The 21,205-nt window shown below is 46.6% G+C and overlaps 1 protein-coding gene across 4 annotated transcripts in view; it reads left to right on the top strand.

Annotated features, from left to right (window-relative positions):
* PTPN12 (protein tyrosine phosphatase non-receptor type 12) overlaps positions 1–21,205 on the top strand; it is an 820,244-nt gene that overhangs the window by 375,598 nt on the left and 423,441 nt on the right. For all 4 annotated transcript variants that reach the window (XM_069628049.1, XM_069628047.1, XM_069628048.1 and 1 more), the window contains exon 7: positions 5,143–5,202. In XM_069628049.1, coding sequence (XP_069484150.1) covers positions 5,143–5,202 — 60 coding nt within the window. The remainder of the gene's footprint in view (positions 1–5,142; positions 5,203–21,205) is intronic.

The raw sequence follows: 21,205 nt of genomic DNA, 5'->3' as shown, positions 1-21,205 counted from the left end.
CCGGTTGGCTTACGGGCCCATTCTACTAGGGGTATGGCTGCCCTGCAGAGGAGTGTTCCAATTCGAAACATCTGTGAAGCAGCCACTTGGGCTTCGGCCCATACTTTTGTACAACACTACTCCCTAGATTCTATCCATGGGCAGGATCTGACCTTTGGCAAGGCAGTCCTTTACTCTGCAATTTGATTGGACATTCTAAATTTCTATATTCCATAAGTTGGTACTGCTTTGGGAGTCTTATAGATATGGAATACGTCCGAGGACCCAATCCTCTCGAACAAGTTACTCTCTTACCTGGTAACGTTATTTCGATGGGATGGTCCGATGACTGACTTATTCCATATCGCTCCCTTCCTACCTGCCCCGCTACAGAATTTCTTATGCGATTGCAGCTTACGTTTCCGCAAGGCTTTCTGTTGTCATACAGGCAGATGATTGATGCCACACGTTCTGGGGAAAAAGCTACAACTGAGGCTACGGGCGTCGTGCGTCCTACTTAAAACATCCAGTGACGTCGGCTCGACGGAGGCCCTCGAGGACAGCGTATCGACGTCATCGACATAGGACATTTTCCGAAACAGCACAGCTGTGGTGATTACTGTCATAGATATGGAATATGTCGTCGAACCATCCCATCAAAAGAACGTTACCAGGTAAGAGTAACTTGTTCTTCACATGCAAATACAGGATTTCAAGCAGTGACCCCTTTTTTTAATCTAAGCAAGCATCCCACTCCAGAAAGTCTGGTGGTACATACTGCCACATCTACATCAAAACAAACTGCATACCCGACGATTCCCCCAGACAGATGACAAATGCTATGATGCCATGACAGTCTTCTCTGCTGGGAGTATGGCCCTTAAGTCTGCAAATGCCATATGTGCACTGGCTCTAAGTTTACATTTACCCTATCGGAATGCATAGCAGTGGCGGCTGAACATATGCCACAAAGGGGAAGATGGGAAGGACGCCATGCGAGTCCCTTCAGACTGGCCTCGACTCTGCGAACAATATCAGCAGAGCTATAGTGGCTAGCACTGCAATGTGCAGATTTGCGTGGTTAAAGTATGGGTTTTCTCCAATTTCTACGGATGTACAAGCAAGACTTCTTAACATGCTCTTGACGGCACCTATTTGGCAGCAAGGCTGACAAGACCCTGAAGAAGCTACAGACCGCCAAAGCAGCTGCCAAAGACAAACTCACCCCCAGTGGTACCGCTCGGAGAGGCAGGTCCTTTTGCTTTTACTAGTCAGCTGCAAGAGCGAGAGTACTTGCGGGTCAGAGAAGATTGCCCCACATGGTGGATGGGGGAGAGGTGCTGAAACTGCCCAGACCGCGGCTGCTTTACCCTCAGCTGCTGCATCAGCCACCTGAAAACCTCTGAGGCCTTAATCCACAAGACCAAGGTGGGAGGCAGACTCTCACAGCATCTGCAAGAATGGCATGGTATTGCATCAGATGGCTGGGCACTGGAAATTGTAGCCCAGGGTTACTGCCTTCCCTTTCAAAAAGGCCTCCGGATTATCCACTGGGAAGCAACTCTTTCGAAATTCTAGATCTGCACCTTGTGCAAGAAATGTTGACCCTGCTGGAGAAAGGTGCCATAGAACTAGTACCTGTAGCGGAGACGAATAAGGGTTGTTAATCCTTCGTCCTTCTTGAGGATAAGGAAGGTGAGTGAGACCCATCCTGGATTTAAGAGACTTGAACAAGTTCCTCAGGAACAACAAGTTCAGTGTTTACCCTTTTTCTCCAATGGGCTCTCAGGACTCAATGGTCCCAATTCTCAGGAAGGATGTCGGACCGTCTTCAGGCTCTGAGCAGTGTCTCACAGGATCTTATGTAGTGGGCCTGTGAGGACAACATTCTGCAGGCTGAAACTTTTTGGGCAACCATGGCCAGAGACTACAGTAGTTGGATGCCTCACTCACGGGGTGGGGACCCCACGCCAACAATCTGACAATTGGTTGTTGGTCTCCATCGGAGTCCAAACTACAAATCAACCTTCTGGAGCTGCGGGCATTCAGACTAGCGCTGAATGCCTTTTTGCCCTTTGTACAGGGAAAGAATGTCCTGATAGTGATGGAAACCACAGTGGCCATGTACCAACTCAACAAGAGTGGAGGCATAGGGTCACTACCACTGTTCAGGGAGGCAATGCAGCTCTGGTTCTGGGCAATTCAAGGAGTCTCCCTATCAGCAGTTCACCTAGCCGGAGAGAACAGTGGCGGTTGCTCTGAGCAGGTAGAGCACCGTGTCCCACGAGTGGGAGCTAGCTCAAAGTCCTTCTGGAGATCTTCGTCCTCAAGTGGATCTGTTTTCAACCAGTGTCAACTGGTTGAGTGAGCTGTACTGCTCCAGGGAATTTCCACCAAGAGGAGCTCTAGGGGACACGTTTGCAGTGGACTGGTAGTTTCCACTCCTATATGCATTTCCTTTAGTCCCCATCATTCATCTAAGTAATCATGAGGTTTAGAAAGTTCGGGAAATCCAAGATCCTAATTGCTTTGGATTGGGTCAGGAGGTTGTGGTACCCGGACCTTCTGGACATGTCAATTTGCCCTCCAATACGTCTTTCACAAAGAGATGACCTTATCTTGCGAGAGGAGGGTCTGGTTCTCCATCAAGAGATCAAGAGACACAACCTTCACACATGTTTTCTAAGAGGTTGAGATATAAGGATTGGGACCTCCCGGTCAACGTAATGGAGATCTTGCTTTCAGCCAGAAGACCAGCAACACGATCCTTGTACAGCTACTGTTGAAACAAGTTATGCAGCTGGTGCAGGGATAAGAATGTGGACCCTTTTACATGAAGCACACCTATGGTTTTATCCTTCTTGTTACACCTGTCTAATCTGGGGCTGAAGGTTGGCACAATTAAAGGGGATTTGGCAGCGCAGTCTATTTTTAAGCACTCCTCTGAAGAGGTAGCGTTCTTCAAAATGCCACTAGTGATAACATTTCTGAAGGGATTTACAAATGTATTCCCTGTATTCCCCTTTCAAGTCCTGATTTGGGACCTCAACTCAGTCTTGAAATTTCTCGGACTCCTTTCAAACCTATTCATTCCTGTCCTTTGAGGTTGCTAACCCTCAAAACCATTCTTTTGGTTGCTCTTACAACAGCCCGTAGGGTGAGTGCACTTCAAGCCTCATCTTGCAGCCTCCCCCCCCACTCTCCACCTTACACAATTTTGTTTAAGATGGTCCTTAAGAATAGTGTTCCTTAAGGTTAAACACAAATTTTTACAAAAAAATGTCTGATTTTCATTTTACTCAAAAAATTAAACTACCGTCTTTCAATCCTCCACCTTGTCCTGGGAAGGAAGATGAGAGATTACATAGGCTTGACCCAAGGTGTGCACTTGGACATCCTGGAAATGTAGAAGCTAAGATGGGATGATCCCATTTTTGTTGGTTACACAGGCTATAAATTGGGTATGGCAGTTATAAGACAAACCTTATCTAGGTGGATTATTTTAGGGATATCTGAATGCTACAGATTAGCTGGACAAGATCCTCCTGAGGGTCTAGGGGCTAATTAGACTCGAGGCATGGCTACCTCCTCTTTACAGAGAGGAGTCCCAATTCAGGATATTTGTTCAGCGTCCACATGTTCCTACGCTTACACATTTACAAAGCATTACTGTCTGGACTCTGCCTCAGGATTAGGGAAGGCAGGTACACCCAATTCAATAAGGAACTCCTAAATTCTTACTCCCTCCACCAAAAATATAACGCTGCTTTGGGAGTCTATGAAAAGATGAGGAATCCGTGGGAGGACACAATCCATTTCGAAGAACTGGTTACTTATCCGTGGTAATGTTCTTTTGATTGGATATTCTCCCACGTAATCCACTACGCCCCTCCCAACCTACCCTTCAGTCGAATTTCAAGTTTTTTTCAGGGTGGAACACTGTTTTAGGTAAGGTACAACCAAAAAGAATATTGAAAGTAGGCATACAGAATGGAACTGAAGCCAACGGTCGATGCGCGCGCTATATGTACCAGTGGTGACGGCATCGAGACGGCGGCCCTCGAGGGACATTGAGTCGACAGGCACCGATACGCAGCGCCCCCTTGCTGGAAACTCCTTCCCAAAGCAGCTAAATCTAGATATGGATATATCAAAAGATGAGGAATACATGCGAACAGCTAATAGAAAGAAAGTTACCACGGGCAATTAACTTCATCTCTAGCTAAGGTATGAGTGTCATGTTGTTCAGTTATCAAGCAGACCATAAATAGGAATATTCTAATAAATGTGAGCAAAACTATCCTTCAGTAGTACTTGGGCTTTAAAAGACAATGGGCCTCATTACACAGTATGCAGTAGGGGATTACCGGCACGGGTGCCGGTAATCCCTTACCGCCCTACTACGAGGTCCCTTAGCGGGTCCCTTCCTTAACGCCTGGTTTTACCAGTCGTTAAGGAGCGAACAAATTACTCATGTTCTTTTGGAAGAATTATTCTTTATTTTTACCAGGTGTTGAGGAAGAGACCAGTTGAGGGACTTCAGAGCTAACAATGGGGCCCGCTAATAGCGGGCCCGTTATTCGCTCCTTCCCAATTCCCATTGAGCCTTATGGGGGCTCAAATGGGAATGGGGCATGGCTCCCGGAATGGGGACTTGCCGGTCCCGCCAAGGTCGGAATGACCTGGTAAGTCCCCATTCCGGGAACACGGACCCGGAATGCAAGGGGGTAGCCATGACGCTAATGGCGCTATGGCTACCGCCTACTGTGTAATGAGGCCCAATGTGTATGCTGCAGCAATAGGAGGGACAATGGGTGATTAGCTAGCAAACGTGATCCTGGACTATTGTTTGGTTGACAAAATAGCAAATTTGCCCCTTCATTTCATAGTACTAGATTACAGCTATGCTCTATACAGATTATTTAAAAAGGCAGAGCATCATTTATGAATGTTCTCGTATATACTTGTCTGGGTCCAAAATATTTGTAAGAATACATGCATAGGCTATTTCAGCATTCATTATTAGTGCCACTGTCCCCATGCCATGCCTATTAACAATTCTTCTGCTCTTTGCAAATTGTCCCTTCATTAGGCATGCCCACATCACTGCCTTTTTGTGGCTTTTAAACATTTCTTTGTGTAAATATTTTATTTTTTGTGTAGGAGACTGAAGACTCAAGGACAGACTATTTCATCAGAACATTACTGGTTGAATTTCAAAAGGTATGTGTTTATCACAAAGCAGTACAGTCTAGTGATGCACATACCCTAAATGTACTTGATAGTTGTACACCATTATATATGTGTAGATATTGCCCCTTACCCGTTCTATTTAAGGTGCCTGTTTTGCTTTAAATATAAGTGGGTTATAATTTCATTTAGTTGGTATGTGAGCTTAATTTGAAATTCACAGTATATTTTATGGCATTTATAACGTGCGAATACACAAGTGTTTAAAGGCGCAACGAGGACAGACAGCGATCTTACTAGGCCAAGTGACAATGAGATCGCGCAAGTTCAGGGAGAGGGGAGGTGAAAATTGCGAGGGGGAACGGGAGAGGAGTGGGTGGGTAGGGCTGTACATGGGATCAAGCGGTGGCAGGTGCAAGGGTAAGTGCAGACAGGTGTCAAGTGCAGATAGGGGGACTGTAAGGTTCGAGATGCAGACCCAAGTGCAAGGGTTGCCAGGGGGCAGCATGGGTGTGCAATTGGGCGGGCAGGGACCTGGGCCCGAGATCAGAGGGTAGCCAGGTGACTAGTGCAGTGCCAGAGGAAATTTGTAGGGGAGCGGGAGAGAAGGCAGAAGCAAAGAGGAAGGTCTTGAGGTGCTTCCGGAATTGGAGATGGTTCTCAAGTTTGAGAGGAAGGAAGGCTGTTCCAGAGGGAGGCACCAGCCGAAGAAAGAGCTACCACCAACTCTTTGCTTGGAGAAGCAACTGACCCTGAAGGGGTTGGAGGAGCGAAGAATAGAGTAGGCAGGTATATACCAAGAGTTGGAAGTATTATTGCCCCAGAAGGCCTTGTGGACAATGCAGAAGGTCTTTAACTTAATCCTCGCAGCACTGGGAGCCAATGCAGAGATTTCAGTGCTGGAGAGATACGATCCTTGGGCTTGAGGCCAAGGACAAAGTCTTGCAGTCCTGTTTTGGATGAGTTGTAGAGAGCCGAGAGTAAAAGCAGGCAGATTTAGAAAGAGGCTGTTGCAGTAGTCCAGCCGAGAGAGAACCAGAGCTCTGGGGGCAGTGAGCTTCTGGGGGAAGGAGAGGAAATTAAGAATACCTCTGAGGAGGTGTAGTTGGTAGTTTGACTTCTTAGAGACATCAGAGATGCGAGGAGAAAAGGAGTGTGGAGTCGAAGATGACCCAGAAGTTCTTAGCCTCGGAGGTGGCAGCAGGAAGAGGGCCAAGGGAGGCTGGCCAGAGTGACAGGAAAAGAGGGTGCAGGTGTGCCGATGAGATTCTCCGTCTTACTGGCATGAAGGCAGAGATCGGTGGCAGCACACAACTCCTGGATAGTAGACAGTCGGAGATGAGAGAAGAGGTGGCAGAGGGCAGCCTGAAAACGAGCGGAGTCATCCGCAAAGCACTGAAAGTTGGATCAGAGCGCGGCAATGCAGTGGGCAAAGGGTGCAAGGTATTGGTTGAACAGCCAGGGAGAGATGTTAGACCTTTGGGGAACACCACAGGTAGAGGGTGAGTTAGAGGAAAGGAAGGACCCAAGTTGGACCTAGGAGGGTCTATCAGAGGAAAGAGGCCAGGCCAGGGCCTGATAAGTGATAGCCAGGTTATCACAGACGATTGAGCCGCAAGGTGGCATGGTTTGTGTCAAAGGCAGAAGAGATATGGAGTAAGATGAGAACAGAGGGGAGAATAGAATTGAGGTTAGAGAGCGGGTCTTCACGGATGTTCAGGAGAGCAGTTTCAGTGTATGGCAAAAGTTGTATGCATGTCAGTCTTGTAACAGATGTCGGTTCATAACTAGTTTCTCCTTTTTTCTACTTAATCGGGATTTCATAAGTACTACATGGTCACACTGCAACTCTATATTATCCTTTTGTGAGTGCCTTTATCTCTCGATTTAGAACTGTTCTGTCAGATGTGTTCAGAATGAGTTCATGGGTTATCTCAAATGCTCTTTCTGGTATCAACAAATAAAGGGGAACTCCAAGTATTTCATTATTAAAGTGGAACTATTCACCCTCACTGACTAGTGTCCCTATGGAAACACTTTCTTTCCTTATTGTCAAAGAACACACTTATGTTGCCCGTCTATAGGTGTCAGTGGTGTTGCATATCTAATAAAGGGGAAATAAAGAAAAGCTATAGTCACCTAACTAACAAGTATTCTGTGGCTGAAGATATTAATCTTTTGATAATGTTTATACTGGACACCAGTTTCTAAACGCGGGATGTGAATAAAAAAAAATAAAAAAATCTTGGGCTATATCAATGGACCCAGAGGGTAATTCACCAGTCCGTCTCAGTATTCGAAGAACATTTTTAAGACTAGGGACTTTATTCTGCCTCGTTTTGTTTTCTTCACATTGACTTTTTAGTGAGTTAAACTTCCCTTTAAAGGACACCTGCAATTGTAGGTATTCCTGTAGTCTGTGGTTTCTGCATAATAGGAGCACCTGCCTTTATCAGGACCATACTGTTAGGATTAAATGATTGTACGCAGACTTGTGTGAGCAAGATCAAGTTTCATTTATTGAGCTCACAGATGTAACAACCCCCAGCCAGGGAAACATCCACCAACTGATCTGCATGGAATATGGTGGACCAATCTCATTCCATCATCTGAACTTTGTCATGGGAATTTGTAGCAACAGTAACTATGATAACTGGTACAATGGCATTCCTGTAACTAAGGACGTGTTTGCATACATGGCAACTCAAGTAACCCTTCTAACACCTCCCTTCCATAATGTTTCAACAAGCAGACCTCACACTTCCCTTCTTTCATTCCTTTAACTGAAATTAACATTATTCATACTGAGGACCGCCACCCTTTCTTTATTCCAGACTCCTTCACCTTTAACTAAAACGGAAGAACCCAAATCCTTGACTACCTCCTTGGGTTCTGAGTATATAGAGGAACCCTTTCGTACCTTGGTGGGTAATTAACTTTGATCCAGTCACCCTCTTTCACTTTGAAGCTCCTACAGCAATGTCTTTAATCATACTATGCCTTCGCTTTGACACTACTCAAACGTAGCCTTTCTCTCACTCAACATCCACCCCCACATACTTTGATTTCTCCATCCAGCCTGGACACAGATGCGAGTTGGGTTTTCTCCCTCGCAAAACCTCAAAAGGTGACACTCCTGTAACACTGTGAGGTGCTAACCTATATTGGAAAGTTCTTTCCATCACTGTACGTACCTAATCACCACCCGTAGCTACTGCGATCCTAATAGCCTCCATCAGCGTCCTGTAGAAGCGTTCCACACACCCATTACTCTGGTGGTGGTGGTACAGAGGTGGTTACTTGTTCCATACCATATTTGCCCAAGAAATCTTTGAACTCCCTGGATACCAGTTGGGAGCCATTATCGGAAAGGCACCTCTTGGGGAATCCTTCCCTCCAAAATAATTGTTCCAAAAAACGAATAATGCTTCCACTTGAAATGTCACTTAAAACACATACTTCTGGACATTTTGACAACAGACTACCAACAACAGATAAATGTCTCTTCTACCCCACTGATGTTACACATACCCAAAAGGTGTAACGCCACCTCATCCCGCGGTACTCTGGGACATTTCCTCACTACCATATGAATTTTCTGAACTGTGAGTTCCTTGTCTCCCTCCACACACTCCATGCATGTCATCACCTGCTTCTCTATCTTTGTCTACACCAGGCCACCAAAACTCAGATCTTAGTAACCCTTTTATCCTGGCCACACCCAAATGTCCAACATGGGCCAAATCCACTACCACCTTCATATTGCATGGCACCACCAGCTGGTGGCCTCTATACACATTCCTTTGAACCCAGAACTCATTCTTTACTCTGCCATGTCCTTGCATGGCTACATCATTATTCTTGACGTCTTTAACGAGCAACGCCAACTCACTCTGATATAACGCATCCTCTAGGCATGCCGTGTCCAAATCATCTTTCTTTAAACTGTACCTGAAAAATTTCTCCCACTTAATCTACTTCCTGTGAGGACTTTTCTGTAATTACTACTTTCTGCTCCACAGATTTAGATAAGGCATCCGCTACCACATTACTTTCACCTCACACGTGAACCATGGAAAATTGCAATCTCTGCAACACACTCACCCACTTCATAATGCGTCTGGAGACCCTTTCTAGTCCTCCCCTAGTGAAAATACTAAACGGTTTGTGATCCGTACAAATGGTGAATTCTCTTCCCCATAGATGCCTCTTAAATTTCTCGGCACCCCACACGCAAGCTAGGGTCTCCTTAACAGAATACCTGCATTCTGCATCTTTCAATGATCTAGATACACATTATCCTCGTGCATCAACACTGCTCCTATGCCATAATTACTGGCATCCACAAAAAGCAAAGTATTTTTGTCTCCCTCAAATATCCTTGATATGGGCACATCAGATATAGCTCCTTTGACCTTCTCGAACTCTGCTTTACACTTCTCATCCCACAAAGACTACACCTTTGCGGGTGAGCATCCTCATGCTCTTTGTTTTATCTGAAAGTCCCTTGATGAACTTTCCATAAAATTCTAATGACCCTAGAAACAAAAGCACATCACCCTTGCATTTGGGCACCTCCGTACCCCTTATCGCTTCTACAGCATCTTCTTTAGGTTGCACACCCTCCCCCGAGATTTAATGGTTCAAATAGACAACCTGGTCAGCCTTAAATGTGCATTTCTCTATGGCTATTGTCAAACCTGCTTCTCCCAGAATTGTCGTCACTCTGCAACTGCTCATCATGCTCAGCTTCATTGTGACCACACACCAACAAGTCATCCTGATAGCACATGACCCCCTCTCACCTCCAAATAACCTGTATATAATACTTTGGAAAACACTTGCAGTAGAAACCAACCCAAAAGACATCCTTCTGCACCTCAATATTACCACCAGTGTAGTAAAGGCTGTGATATCTCATGACTGCTCGTGCAATTCAATTTGATGGTATGCCGATTTAAGGTCTAATATCGAAAAGACTTTTGCCCCAGGCACCCCACCAATAAATCATCGATCCTCGGTAAGGGAAACCTGTCTGCCACCACCATGCTCCTCAAATGCCTAAGGTCAATACACAATCTAATCGACCCATTTGGTTTCTTACAACTATGGGGCTGACACATTCTGATGCTTGTACCCTTTCAATAACCCATCTTTCTCCATTCTCTTCAATTCATCCTCCATTCCCTTCCGTAGCGCCAAAGGTATGGTGCGTAGTTTTGCTACCTTAGGTTCGGCTCCCTTCAATTGGATTTTGTGAAAAAAGCCCTTCAAACAACCAAGTTCATTAGTAATCCGTTCCTTTCCACACTTCTTGGTATCACTGACACCATCACCGATAACACCTGATCTGGATGGCTACATCCAGTTTAATTTTCAACCCTGCCTGATCACTCCAGGAGGGCAGTTCACTACCTCGGTTTGCCACATAAATAGTGCCTATGGACTTCCTCCCCTTGAATTGCAATTCTGTCTTTGCAGGATCTCTCAGTGCACAAGCGTGAGGCCTGGCAGAACGTGTATGTGCGAACTCCAAACCCACAAATCGCCACCCCAGCAACACAGGAGCGTCAGAATGACTCTAGGGAAGTATTACCCCGAGTCTCATAGTACCTCAGCAGTGAAGATGATGATGCAGGCAGAAGCCCTCAAGATGCAGCAGCTGCAGGATCCGGTCAACAAATTTTGTCTTTTGACAAAAGGAGGGGCACTGGAAGGGATTTTGCAGCAGCCTAGTGGAAAGGCTCCAAGCAAAGGATTCTTTGTGACTTGTAGCAGCTTTGTGGTTTTGGTGCTCTGTTCAAGACTCCAGATGAACAGTGTCTGGCTGATTCGACCTCACTTTCTCGGTCCAGCACTCTGAGGAAGACTTCAAGGAGTGGAATCTTGTCTTTGGAGGGCCGGACGGAGTGCACCAGTTTTGTGAGGATTTGATTTTTTTTTTAAGGCTTTGCACTGCACAATGGTGTGGGTGGGTCCCAGGGTATTAATGGTTTGCAGCCTAGGAAAGTTGCAGGTTGGCGTGGGATGGCTCAAGATGCAGGAGGTCTCAAGGCTGGTTATGCCCACCAGCCCAAAGAAAGGAGTCGTCCTCTTCGAGCTCCTCTGTCACTCAGCAGGCATCTTGGGTTGCTGGAAGTAGCTACAGACATGTTCTATTCTGAATTTATTCCAAAGGTCGACTGCCTATGCACTAGGAACCCAGCCTTTTATCCAGGAACCCATCCAATCTGAATTCATACCACATTTAAACTTTGAAGGGTGGCTGTGCTTTCCGGATAGCCAGCCTCCCAGTTGGAACTGGTTCCAGGTAGGCATGTCAGAAGACAAAGAACAGCAGAGTTTTGGGATCCCCCCGTTTCCTGTCCTCGGACACAATGGCGCCTTGGCAGGCTTTTAAGGGATTCATGCCGAAGGCAAAAGTATGAGAAGGACCTCCCTAACCCTGCACGGCAGAAGGACCAAGAAAGGTGCAGCAAAGAAGAAATGGCAAAAACTGAATACTTTCACCATTTTCGGTGAATGGTCACGCTCCTGTGTATTACTGTGGCTGTGAGCACAGCCTGCGAGTAAAAATTACATAAGTTGGTGTAGAACACATTAACTGCCACCAGCCATTTAGCTATGCTTGTCACTGTAACAGAAATGTTACAGGAGCAGTGAGAAATGAGATGGTGTAATCCCTCAGCACTCGACATAAGGTGATGGGGGTGCTGATCTCACAATGGAAAATGTGAAAAGGATACTCTCCCCCCCTACCCATGGGCACATGTGTTCCCACAAGGAAAAAAAGTGAAGCCCAAAGGGCTCCCCAGCAACACTGCACAGAAATTGCTGCGTGCTGCAAAATTACATTAGATGCCCAAAAGTTGACGGAAAGCATTACTCCAGAAACGAAATATGGATTGACACAGAAATGACTGTTGTGGATAGAGTAGAATAATAAGTGAGTGGGGAAAAAGTTTTCTACTCACTCAGGAACATAGAGAAAAAAACTACTAGTCTAGCAGAAGGTTTTGGGGGAGACTCGCAGATGAACAGCCCTTTTAATATCCAGTTCTGCCTTTGAGAAGTCCTTGTATAGGGTTAGGGCAAGGCCCTTCCAGTTAAACACTCAACTTAATCATTTCTTGTGGGATTGTAGATCTTCCTGCGGATGTTGGAGCTCGCGCACCTTCCATCATGTATGCCTACTCTACTTCAAGCCTGCTTATCTGAATGTTTCCCATGACCCTATGCATGCCTTTTAAGTGGCACGTGACTTTATTAGCAGAGATTCTTGACTCAAAACTCTGGCACCACTGAGTCTAAGGGGTTGTGTGCTGCTTATTGGCATCCAGCAGCAGCATTCCCACCAAAGCAGCACTCTGAGACCTGATCATATCAGAAGTATTCCCTTCGTAGTGAATGAGACTGTTTTCTGCCTGAAACTGTGGTAGCCACGAGCTTAATTTCTGCACTATGCAGTTCTATTCACGTTAATCTCCCCAATCCCTGATGGGATGAACTTTTGGATCTCCAGGAGTTCATCCAGTCTGGATTCTAAGCTGTGTGTTCGTGCAGTCCATGTTTTTCTGTTTGCTAGGTTTATTGATGATAGTGGCCCTCCTCATGCCCTCCTAATTATGGGCTAATGGTTGAGACATATGGCTTTGGTTGTAAATCCAGCGAAGAAATTGGATTAAATCAAGTGAAATCTGGCAATGGGTTGGGATTTGTTGGGATGCCACCTGCCTTTAAAAGCAGTTCTCGAATCTCCTTTGCTCAGTATAAATGAACTTTAATTCTAAAACAGATCACGTTTTGTTACCCTTACTCCTATGCCCCTGATGTAGCTATTCCTGCAAATTAAAAGATGCATTTGTACCTTAATATTCCACTTCAGATTAGCCTGTATATAAGAAGGGTGCAAAATTTGCACTTGCCATTGGCAACTCGGCAAGTAAGAAATGGTGTGCTTTGGATATGTATAGAATTGAGGTGACTAATTACTTATCTATGGCTGGCTAGAAGCTTGCAACTTTTATTTTTGCGACCAGATTAGCGCTTCTTCCTTTGGAACAGCTCTGCTGGACCATGCTTCCATGTCTGTATTGCCCAATGGAGGCTGCATATACTTAACGACTCCTGCAACGTTAATTTTGTCAGGGGTTGCACATTCCCCCAGACCACCCTAATTTACTGTCTTCCCCGCTGCAATAACTTTTTCCCTCTGTCCCCAGTGCCACACCCACCGTACACTTAACTGCTGCCCTGTAACTTCCTTTATTCGGGGCTGCTTCCTGTGTTCTGTATTTAGGCAGTTTTGCCTGGGCAGTTGATTCAAAGGCGGGCCAGAAAACTGTCTAAGGAATAGATGTCTTGGGCAATTCTTTGTATAACATGGTGTGCTGTGCTACTGAGGGCAGTTAATCTGCCCGCTTGTTGACTAAATGGTTTGATGTCTTAATTCTTTATTCACAACATGCTCTTCAGTGAGTTCTGGTATTTTGGAAAGAGAACCCCCATGCCCTGATTTGTCCTATCTGCATTACTAGTAAATTCCCAGCATTTTCAGAGGTATTGCATGTGGGACTAGAATATTACCATTGCTGTTGGCATTTTTGGGCTTCAAAAATGCATTTCATACAGTCCAGTAAATGGTGGAATCATTTCTGCCCCTTTATTATAGTAGCTTGAGGTAGTATTGGTTGTTTGGTCTTGTTACATCCGGTGATGATCGGCCTCATTGTCTTAATCATTGGATAATCTAAGTATTAATGTACTAGTAGTTCCAGCAGCGTCTCTTTTCTTAATGTTCCTTGGTCACAAGCTTTTAAAAATATTCCCACTTCAGTGGAGAGGGAATGCTGAGATTCTTCTTTAAAAAAAAATATATATATATTCTTTAGTCCAATAGATCTTGAAACTGTACATCTAAGACAACAGTATAATGTGCATATTTAGGTTTTGAGTGTGCCTTCAGTCTTGTGAGAAAGTTATTGGTTGTCAGGTAATTGTCAGAGTAGCATATACAGGCAGCATATTTTCTTATTCTGCTTTCATTGTCCGCAGTTTTAGTTCATTCCTTTCAGGAACATATGCATTGACTGGCAAGTGCTTTATCCTTGCTCAAGGAAGTAGTCTTTCCTCCCTTTACACAGGCAGATCATATTGTCTCTAAATTACAGTATTGCACCCCTTCTCTTTTGTAGCAAAACAGCATTTTGTACATGGTGTATGAGATCTAGACTTGACTTTTAGTTGTTTAGCTCCGTATTTTCTGTTCACATCTTGGTTATGTTTTTCTTTTCAAAATAAAAAGATAATGTACGCATTGCTCTGGTTGGGGCATGTCCTGATCCTTTCATGCCCAATGTAGCCGAGTGTCACGATTTGTATTTCAAGTGGCTCTGAGGTTGAACATTTTATATTCAGACATCCATGTTCCCTTTAATACATACATGTGGGATGGCCCCTCTATAGGCTTGGGATCGGAGCAGGAATTTACAATGGAGCCGAGTTCATGCATTGGGTTCACTCGTGCCCCTGCACCACCTCCTTGGGTGCGTCTGGCTTCCAACCACTAGTGCCTTTCCATGGGTTGGCTGGCAAGGGTCACCTTTCTGATGGTGCGTTGGTAGCAGTCATGGCAGGAAGGGCTCTGGTATCTAAAATATCCATGCAGCTGGAATCCATACATCCTTGAAGTTTAGAACTCCCAGTAAAACACTCAATCCTTCACAGCTACGTACAAGCAGTCAAAAGTGAACTTTTTCTTTCACGGTAAGTGGAGGTTTTGCCTACCTCATCACCCTACTTGACAGTATTTGTATTTTGTATATGTATATTTGTATTGCACGCCTGGCCCTGAGGCATCTGGGCGCATAACTTGAGGGTACATATGTTGCAGATAAACATCATTACATGGCAAAAAGTACATAATACAAGCAGAATACAGTAATGCGCAAGTGCCTATCAATACAATGAGAAGGGTACAAACAATGGGAGTAGGAATGCACGCAAGTAAGCAGAGTGTGCAAGGATTACAGGGAATACACATGTAATGCAGTAAATTTACAAAAAGACATGATACCGGGTGCGGTCAAATTTAAGGTGATCAGGTCTGGGCACAATGCCAGTTAGCATTATTTATACAGGACAAGTGGCGGCAAGATCCTGCTCAAAGAGCCACATTTTGGTTTTGCTCTTGAATGAGTGATAAGAGGGTTCAGCTCTGAGTGAGTTGGGGAGTGTGTTCCAGAGTATAGTTGCAAGGACTGGGAAGCTAGACCCCCCGCTTTCTGAAGCTTGAATCTGGGCGTGGACAAGGAGTGGGCTTGGGCGGATCTGACAGGGCGGGTGGAGGTGTGGGAGATAAATCGGTTGGATAAGTAATCTGGGGCGAGGTTGGCCTGGCACTTGTCGGTAAGTGTAAGGGTTTTGAATAATATTCTGTGTGCAACAGGGAGCCAATGTAGATTGCGTCTGGTGTTAGAGATATGTAGTTTCCTACGAATATTAAGAGCAGCCCTGATGGCATTATTTTGGGTTACCTGAAGCTTGTTAATGTTCCTTTGACCAGTCACTAGATACAGGGCGGTACAATCAATTTTAGCCATGTGTTCTGGCAAGGTCAATGCAGTTGGCAGCGGTAAGGAAGTGTCTGCAAGCTGTGATGACTTTGCATTTGTAGGCCGATGCCGAGACCACAGCATTAGTTTGTCTCGTAAAGGATAAGGTGGAATCAAGGTAGATAACTAAGGTTTTTGTGTCATTGGATACCTTGATGTTGCCATCAATAACAAATGATTTGAAGGCAGAATCCAGTTTGGTCTGTGATTGGATACCAGAATGACTAACTCAGTCTTTTCGTCATTTAAACAAAGCTTGTGATGCGCCATCAAGCCTGGATGACTGTATAGACATCATTGAGAGCTTTTGAGTCGGTCATAGTGTCACCAGTGATAGGGATGAGTATCTGGGTATCATCCGCATGATTGGTGTAGGTTACACCCAGATAGTCGAGAATATAAGAGTGGCTTTGTTAACACGTAGTTGTGGAGACACAGGACCCTTGTGGGACCCTGCACGGGGACTGAAGATGGTTCAGCAGAACCGGAGCGGGAGAAGACCCTCATAGTTCTGTTTGCCAAAAAGGATCTGATGGAGGACGTGGCTTCATCAGAGAAATGGGTTGCGATTTTGAGTTGTTGGCATAAAATGTGGTTATTGACCAAATCAAATGCTGCCGAGAGTTCAAGCAGCAGTAGTAGTGCTAGCTTACCTTTTTGTCTTTTAGGTCTTCAATTTGCGTTTTTAAGTCTGAGGGCAGTTTCTGTTCCATGCCCGAGTCGCAAGCCCGGTTGACGGAGACCAAGGAGTTTATTGGATAGATATCTAGATAGTCCGGGATTTGTAGATAGGCGGCACGGTCCAGGATTTTCAATAAAAAGGGCACTGTAATGATAGGTCTGTAGTTAGATGGGTTACTATGATCCATTTTAGGTTTTTTTTAATTAAAGGGATGACCCATGCATCCTTCAGGTTGTCTGGGACAGTATCGGATTTAAAGGAGGCATTTGCAGCCTTTTTGACGTGGGCTAGGCACGAGTCACCTTGACAGTTGGAAGGTTTACGTTTTTTAATGATATTTTCCACGTCCGAGATGGACAGGGTTGAGAAGCTGAATGGTTTGAGGGAGTGTGCTGGTGACGGATGGTCGATGGACGAGAGGTTAGGTATTGATGTCTAGGATAGCTAACCAGTGAAGGGAAAGGAGGCCCTCGACCGGATTGCCAAGAATATGAACAGTTAATTACACCTGCACCAGACTAATTCATATGCTACTGTTTGGCTAGAACTCTAGGTTATTGATGGACATTAGCAGTTTTGAGTTTTTGTCACATGACAAGAATGAGCAACTTCTGTCTGGAATAGCGGAATCCAAGCACGCAATGGTTTAAAGTGGGGGTGGCCCACCTAAGGGGGGGGCCAGAAGGTTGGGTGCAAGGCTTTTCAAAAAAAGGAGTACGGTGACTGGTTTTAATAATCCATGTAAGCAGATATGGCATCTGGTGGTGCCCAGCAGCTATTTTTAATTAAGGGGGTCGAAGCATACAAAGTTTGAATACCACAGCAGTATGGCAATGGGAGTCCGTTATGCAATGGCAAGCTTGGTTGTACAGAGCCAGGCTGTTCCCTGATGCTTGGGAGAAGGTCCTCTGTTTTGCCTGTGAGAGGAAAGAGATATTTAACTCTACGATTGATTAGGTTCTCATAAAATACTAACCTCTTCTCCAGCATTGGATCTTTCAGGGATTCACATGCTTAGAATATTCCCCGTCGTCAGGCTGGGAATCATCAGTAAGTTTTATATAGACATTTTCCATAGGAAAAATTCCGACACTTTTGTGTCCTATCTACGTCGTTTTGGGCCGGGCACGCCGGCGCCACTAGGATGTAGGAGTATATATAGCTCCGCCCCCGCGGCTCCCTCAGATTTCAACCGTCTTCCAAAGTGGTGGGATTACCTCACGCATCTGCTATTTTGTTAGGTTGTTCTTTCTACTTCTGCGACAGTTTGTTCTTCTTAAGAGAATGTCTGGAAAGGCGTTGTTTCGTCCGTGTGCTACGTGCGGCCTTAAGAAGGTGTACGAAGGGGATGGTCATATGGACTGCATTTACTGCCTTTATCCTCACCACACGGCGGACACTTGTGAAATCTGTCAGGGTTTCTCCCAAAAAACCCTCAAAGATCGAAAAAGACGCCTGGTTGATTGGCTCAATGACGGAGCGGGTGTGTACCCGGCATCGGAGGTGGGCTTCACGGCCTCAAAGGCGGACGGAACCCCCGACGAAGAAGGCACGTGCTGCCGAAAAACGAACCTTGGAGTCGGCCGAAAAAAAAACCTCCTCCTCTTCACACAAGGCGTCGTCGTCTTCTTCCTCCTCATCTAAAAAGGAGAGAAAAGAACCATCTAAATCCTCCTTAGGAGACCATCATAAGTCTACCTTGAGTCGAGAGCCGCGGCCAGCAAGTCGGCCCCAAAAGCGGCAGGAACACCTCAAGGCCCTGCGCCACTGGCTTCGCCGACGACCCGCTCGTCGACACCTGCGTAATCGGCGGCTCCTCCCACATGTCAGACTGCGGCGGTAGGAAACATATCGTTGACGGTGGTCCCGTCGATGGGATGGCAACCAGAGGTTTTCGATCCCGTCCCGCCGGAGGCCCTGCTTCAACCAGAGGCGACTTTCTCCAGCTCGTCGGCTGGTGAGGAACGCGACACGGTCGCGCGCCCAATCGATCTGGGTCTGAAGCCGACCAGCGCGATGTCGCTCTTGGGTGTGGGTTCCATCCCTACTACCTCGTCATTACTGAACCCCCAGGCGGTTCTGTCCTTGGAGGTGCTAAATACGCTACAAAAACTATTACAGCGTTTGGACACACAAATACCCCAGCCTGGGGCCCCGACACGGAGACAGTCTACTCCATTCGTCGTAGAGCCGACCCCGGCTCCTCGCTCGGCGACCAGGATTACGGCCGCTTCCCACATGCCGGAAGATTGCCCTGCAAGAAGAACTACAGGACTCTGACCGTGAGGGATCAGGTTCAGACATCTCACTATCCCCTTCAAGGGACCCAACTTGGGACTCTGAAGCGGAGATGGAAGTTCCGAGAAGCCCCGCACAGCCATCGCCACCTGACGACGTGGGTGCATTCCATGCCATGATGAGTAAGGCATGTTCGGAGTTTGGCCTAGTCCCTGAAGAGGAGAAAAAGGATTGTTTTCTTTTTGATCATATGGGCAAGAGAAGGAAATCCATATTTGCCATCCCGATTTTGGATCATGTCTGGCAAGAGGGCCTGAAGACCATGTGGCACCCGTGCTCTGAACCGGCAGTGAAAGGTCGTTTGGAGAAGAAGTTCAAGGCTCCGGAATCAACTCCCAAGTGCCTGACGTCTCAACCGTCGCCGTAGTCGGTGGTATCGGCGGCGAGAAAGGCCAGGTCTCAACATAAATGCACGACCCCTCCAGACAACGAGGCCAGGAGACAGGACGCTTTCGGCAAGAAGGTGCTGTCCGTCGGCGCGACTACAGTTAAAGCAGCCAACTCCTTGGCGATTATGTCTAGGTATGACATGGAAATGTGGCACCGATTGGCTCCTATCTTGGAACATTTGCCCGAGGAACATAGAAAGTCTGCAATGTTGCTAGTGCGGGAAGGAGAGGCCTCCAACCATGCTATAAACATTGCCATCGACCTAGCCGAGTCTGGTTTTAAGCAAATCAATAATGGCGTAGTTCCACGTAGACAAGCCTGGCTCAAGTGCACTACGTTCAGACCGGAGGTGCAATATAAAGTCTTGGATATGCTGTGTGAAGGGGAGCAACTGTTCGGTGAAAAAGTTGATGAGGCCTTGAAGGGCATGAAAGAGGATGCTGACACGGCATGGTCACTCGGAGCCCTCCAGAGTGGTAGGAATTTTCGTTCCTTTCGTCCTTTCAGAGGGGCCTCTGGTAACTCCCGGTTTGGGTCATCTAGAAACCGAGGTTTCAGCAGACCCTCCTACTCGTCCCAAGGCTACAGGCGTGCGGCCCAATCTTCTCGTAGAGGCAGAGATTACCAAACCTCCAGACGGCGGGGTGCCTACCCTTCGTCGACGAAAGATAAACAAACCAAGAGCCAACAATGACATGCTTCAGGGCGTCCTGGGGAGCCGAGTGTCTCGTCGCATCGACGAGTGGGAGCGCATAACAGACCGATGGGTTTTGGACACGATTCATCTGGGACATTCTCTACAGTTCAAGGGCAAGCCACCACACATTCCACCGGTGTTCTCGGCCCAGCCCCACCTTCAAATACTACTACAGGAGGTGGCGCTTATGCTGCAGAGAGGGGCTATAGAACTGGTCCCGGTGGCAGAAAAAGGACAGAGTGTACTCCCGGTACTTTGTCGTCAAGAAACCAAATGGAAAATGGCGTCCCATTCTGGATCTACGAGCGCTCAACAAACTGCTCAAGAATGTAAAATTCAAAATGCTGACGCTTCAGGAGGTGATCCGATCGATACAACTCGGAGATTATTTGTCGTCGCTAGACCTTCAGGACGCATACTTCCATATCCCGATGCGTCGACGGAACAAAAGATTTCTGCGGTTCGTCGTCGGACGAACCCACTATCAGTTCAAGGTCCTCCCGTTCAGCCTAAAATCGTCCCCCAGGACGTTCACCAAATGTCTGGCTCCAATAGCAGCCTGGTTAAGAAAGGAAAGTCACCATGTGTACCCTTATTTGGACGATTGGCTAGTGAGGGGACTGTCTCCAGAAAGGGCACAAGAAAGCCTGGATGCCACCCTGTCCCTCCTGCAACGTTTGGGCTTTGCAGTGAATTTCGGCAAGTCCTCATTAAAGCCTTCAAGGACCTTGGTCTTTTTGGGGGCGGAGTTCCACACAGTCGGGACTGGTGAAGCCATCCCTCGAAAGGATTCACAGACTGCAACAAAAGGCATCGGAATGGGAGGTCGACACCAGAGTGTCAGTACGAAGGTACATGCCCCTGCTGGGGACCATGCCGTCCTGCATACCCTTGATAGACAACTGTCGCCTCTTCATGAATTCTTGGCGGATCGATGGGCACAGGGTCGAGGACACTGGTCGGACAAGTTGACCATCAACGGCCAGCTCGTGCAGGTGCTTCAATGGTGGAGAATCTCCATACACCTAACGAAGGGAATGGCCTTACTGGAGCCTGCGTTCCAGAAGACAGTGGTCACGGATGCTTCTCTAACTGGGTGGGGAGCGCATCTGGACTCCTTACAGGTTCAGGGTCGTTGGTCATCGGAAGAGTCCTCCCTCCACATCAACCTGCTAGAGTTGAGGGCGGTGCGTTGGGCCCTAAAATCCTTTCTGCCACAGATAAAGGGCTCAGTGGTGAGAATCATGACGGACAACACGACAACCATGTTTTATCTACGGAAGCAGGGAGGAACTCGCTCCAGGAGCCTGTCGACGGAAGCCCAGGAGATCTGGCATTTGGCCCTACAACACAACA

The sequence above is a fragment of the Ambystoma mexicanum genome, chromosome 12, assembly GCF_040938575.1.
Source record: "Ambystoma mexicanum isolate Mex_15411 chromosome 12, UKY_AmexF1_1, whole genome shotgun sequence".
Taxonomy (NCBI): Eukaryota; Metazoa; Chordata; class Amphibia; order Caudata; family Ambystomatidae; genus Ambystoma; species Ambystoma mexicanum.
This window is presented reverse-complemented; position numbering and strand designations above follow the sequence as displayed.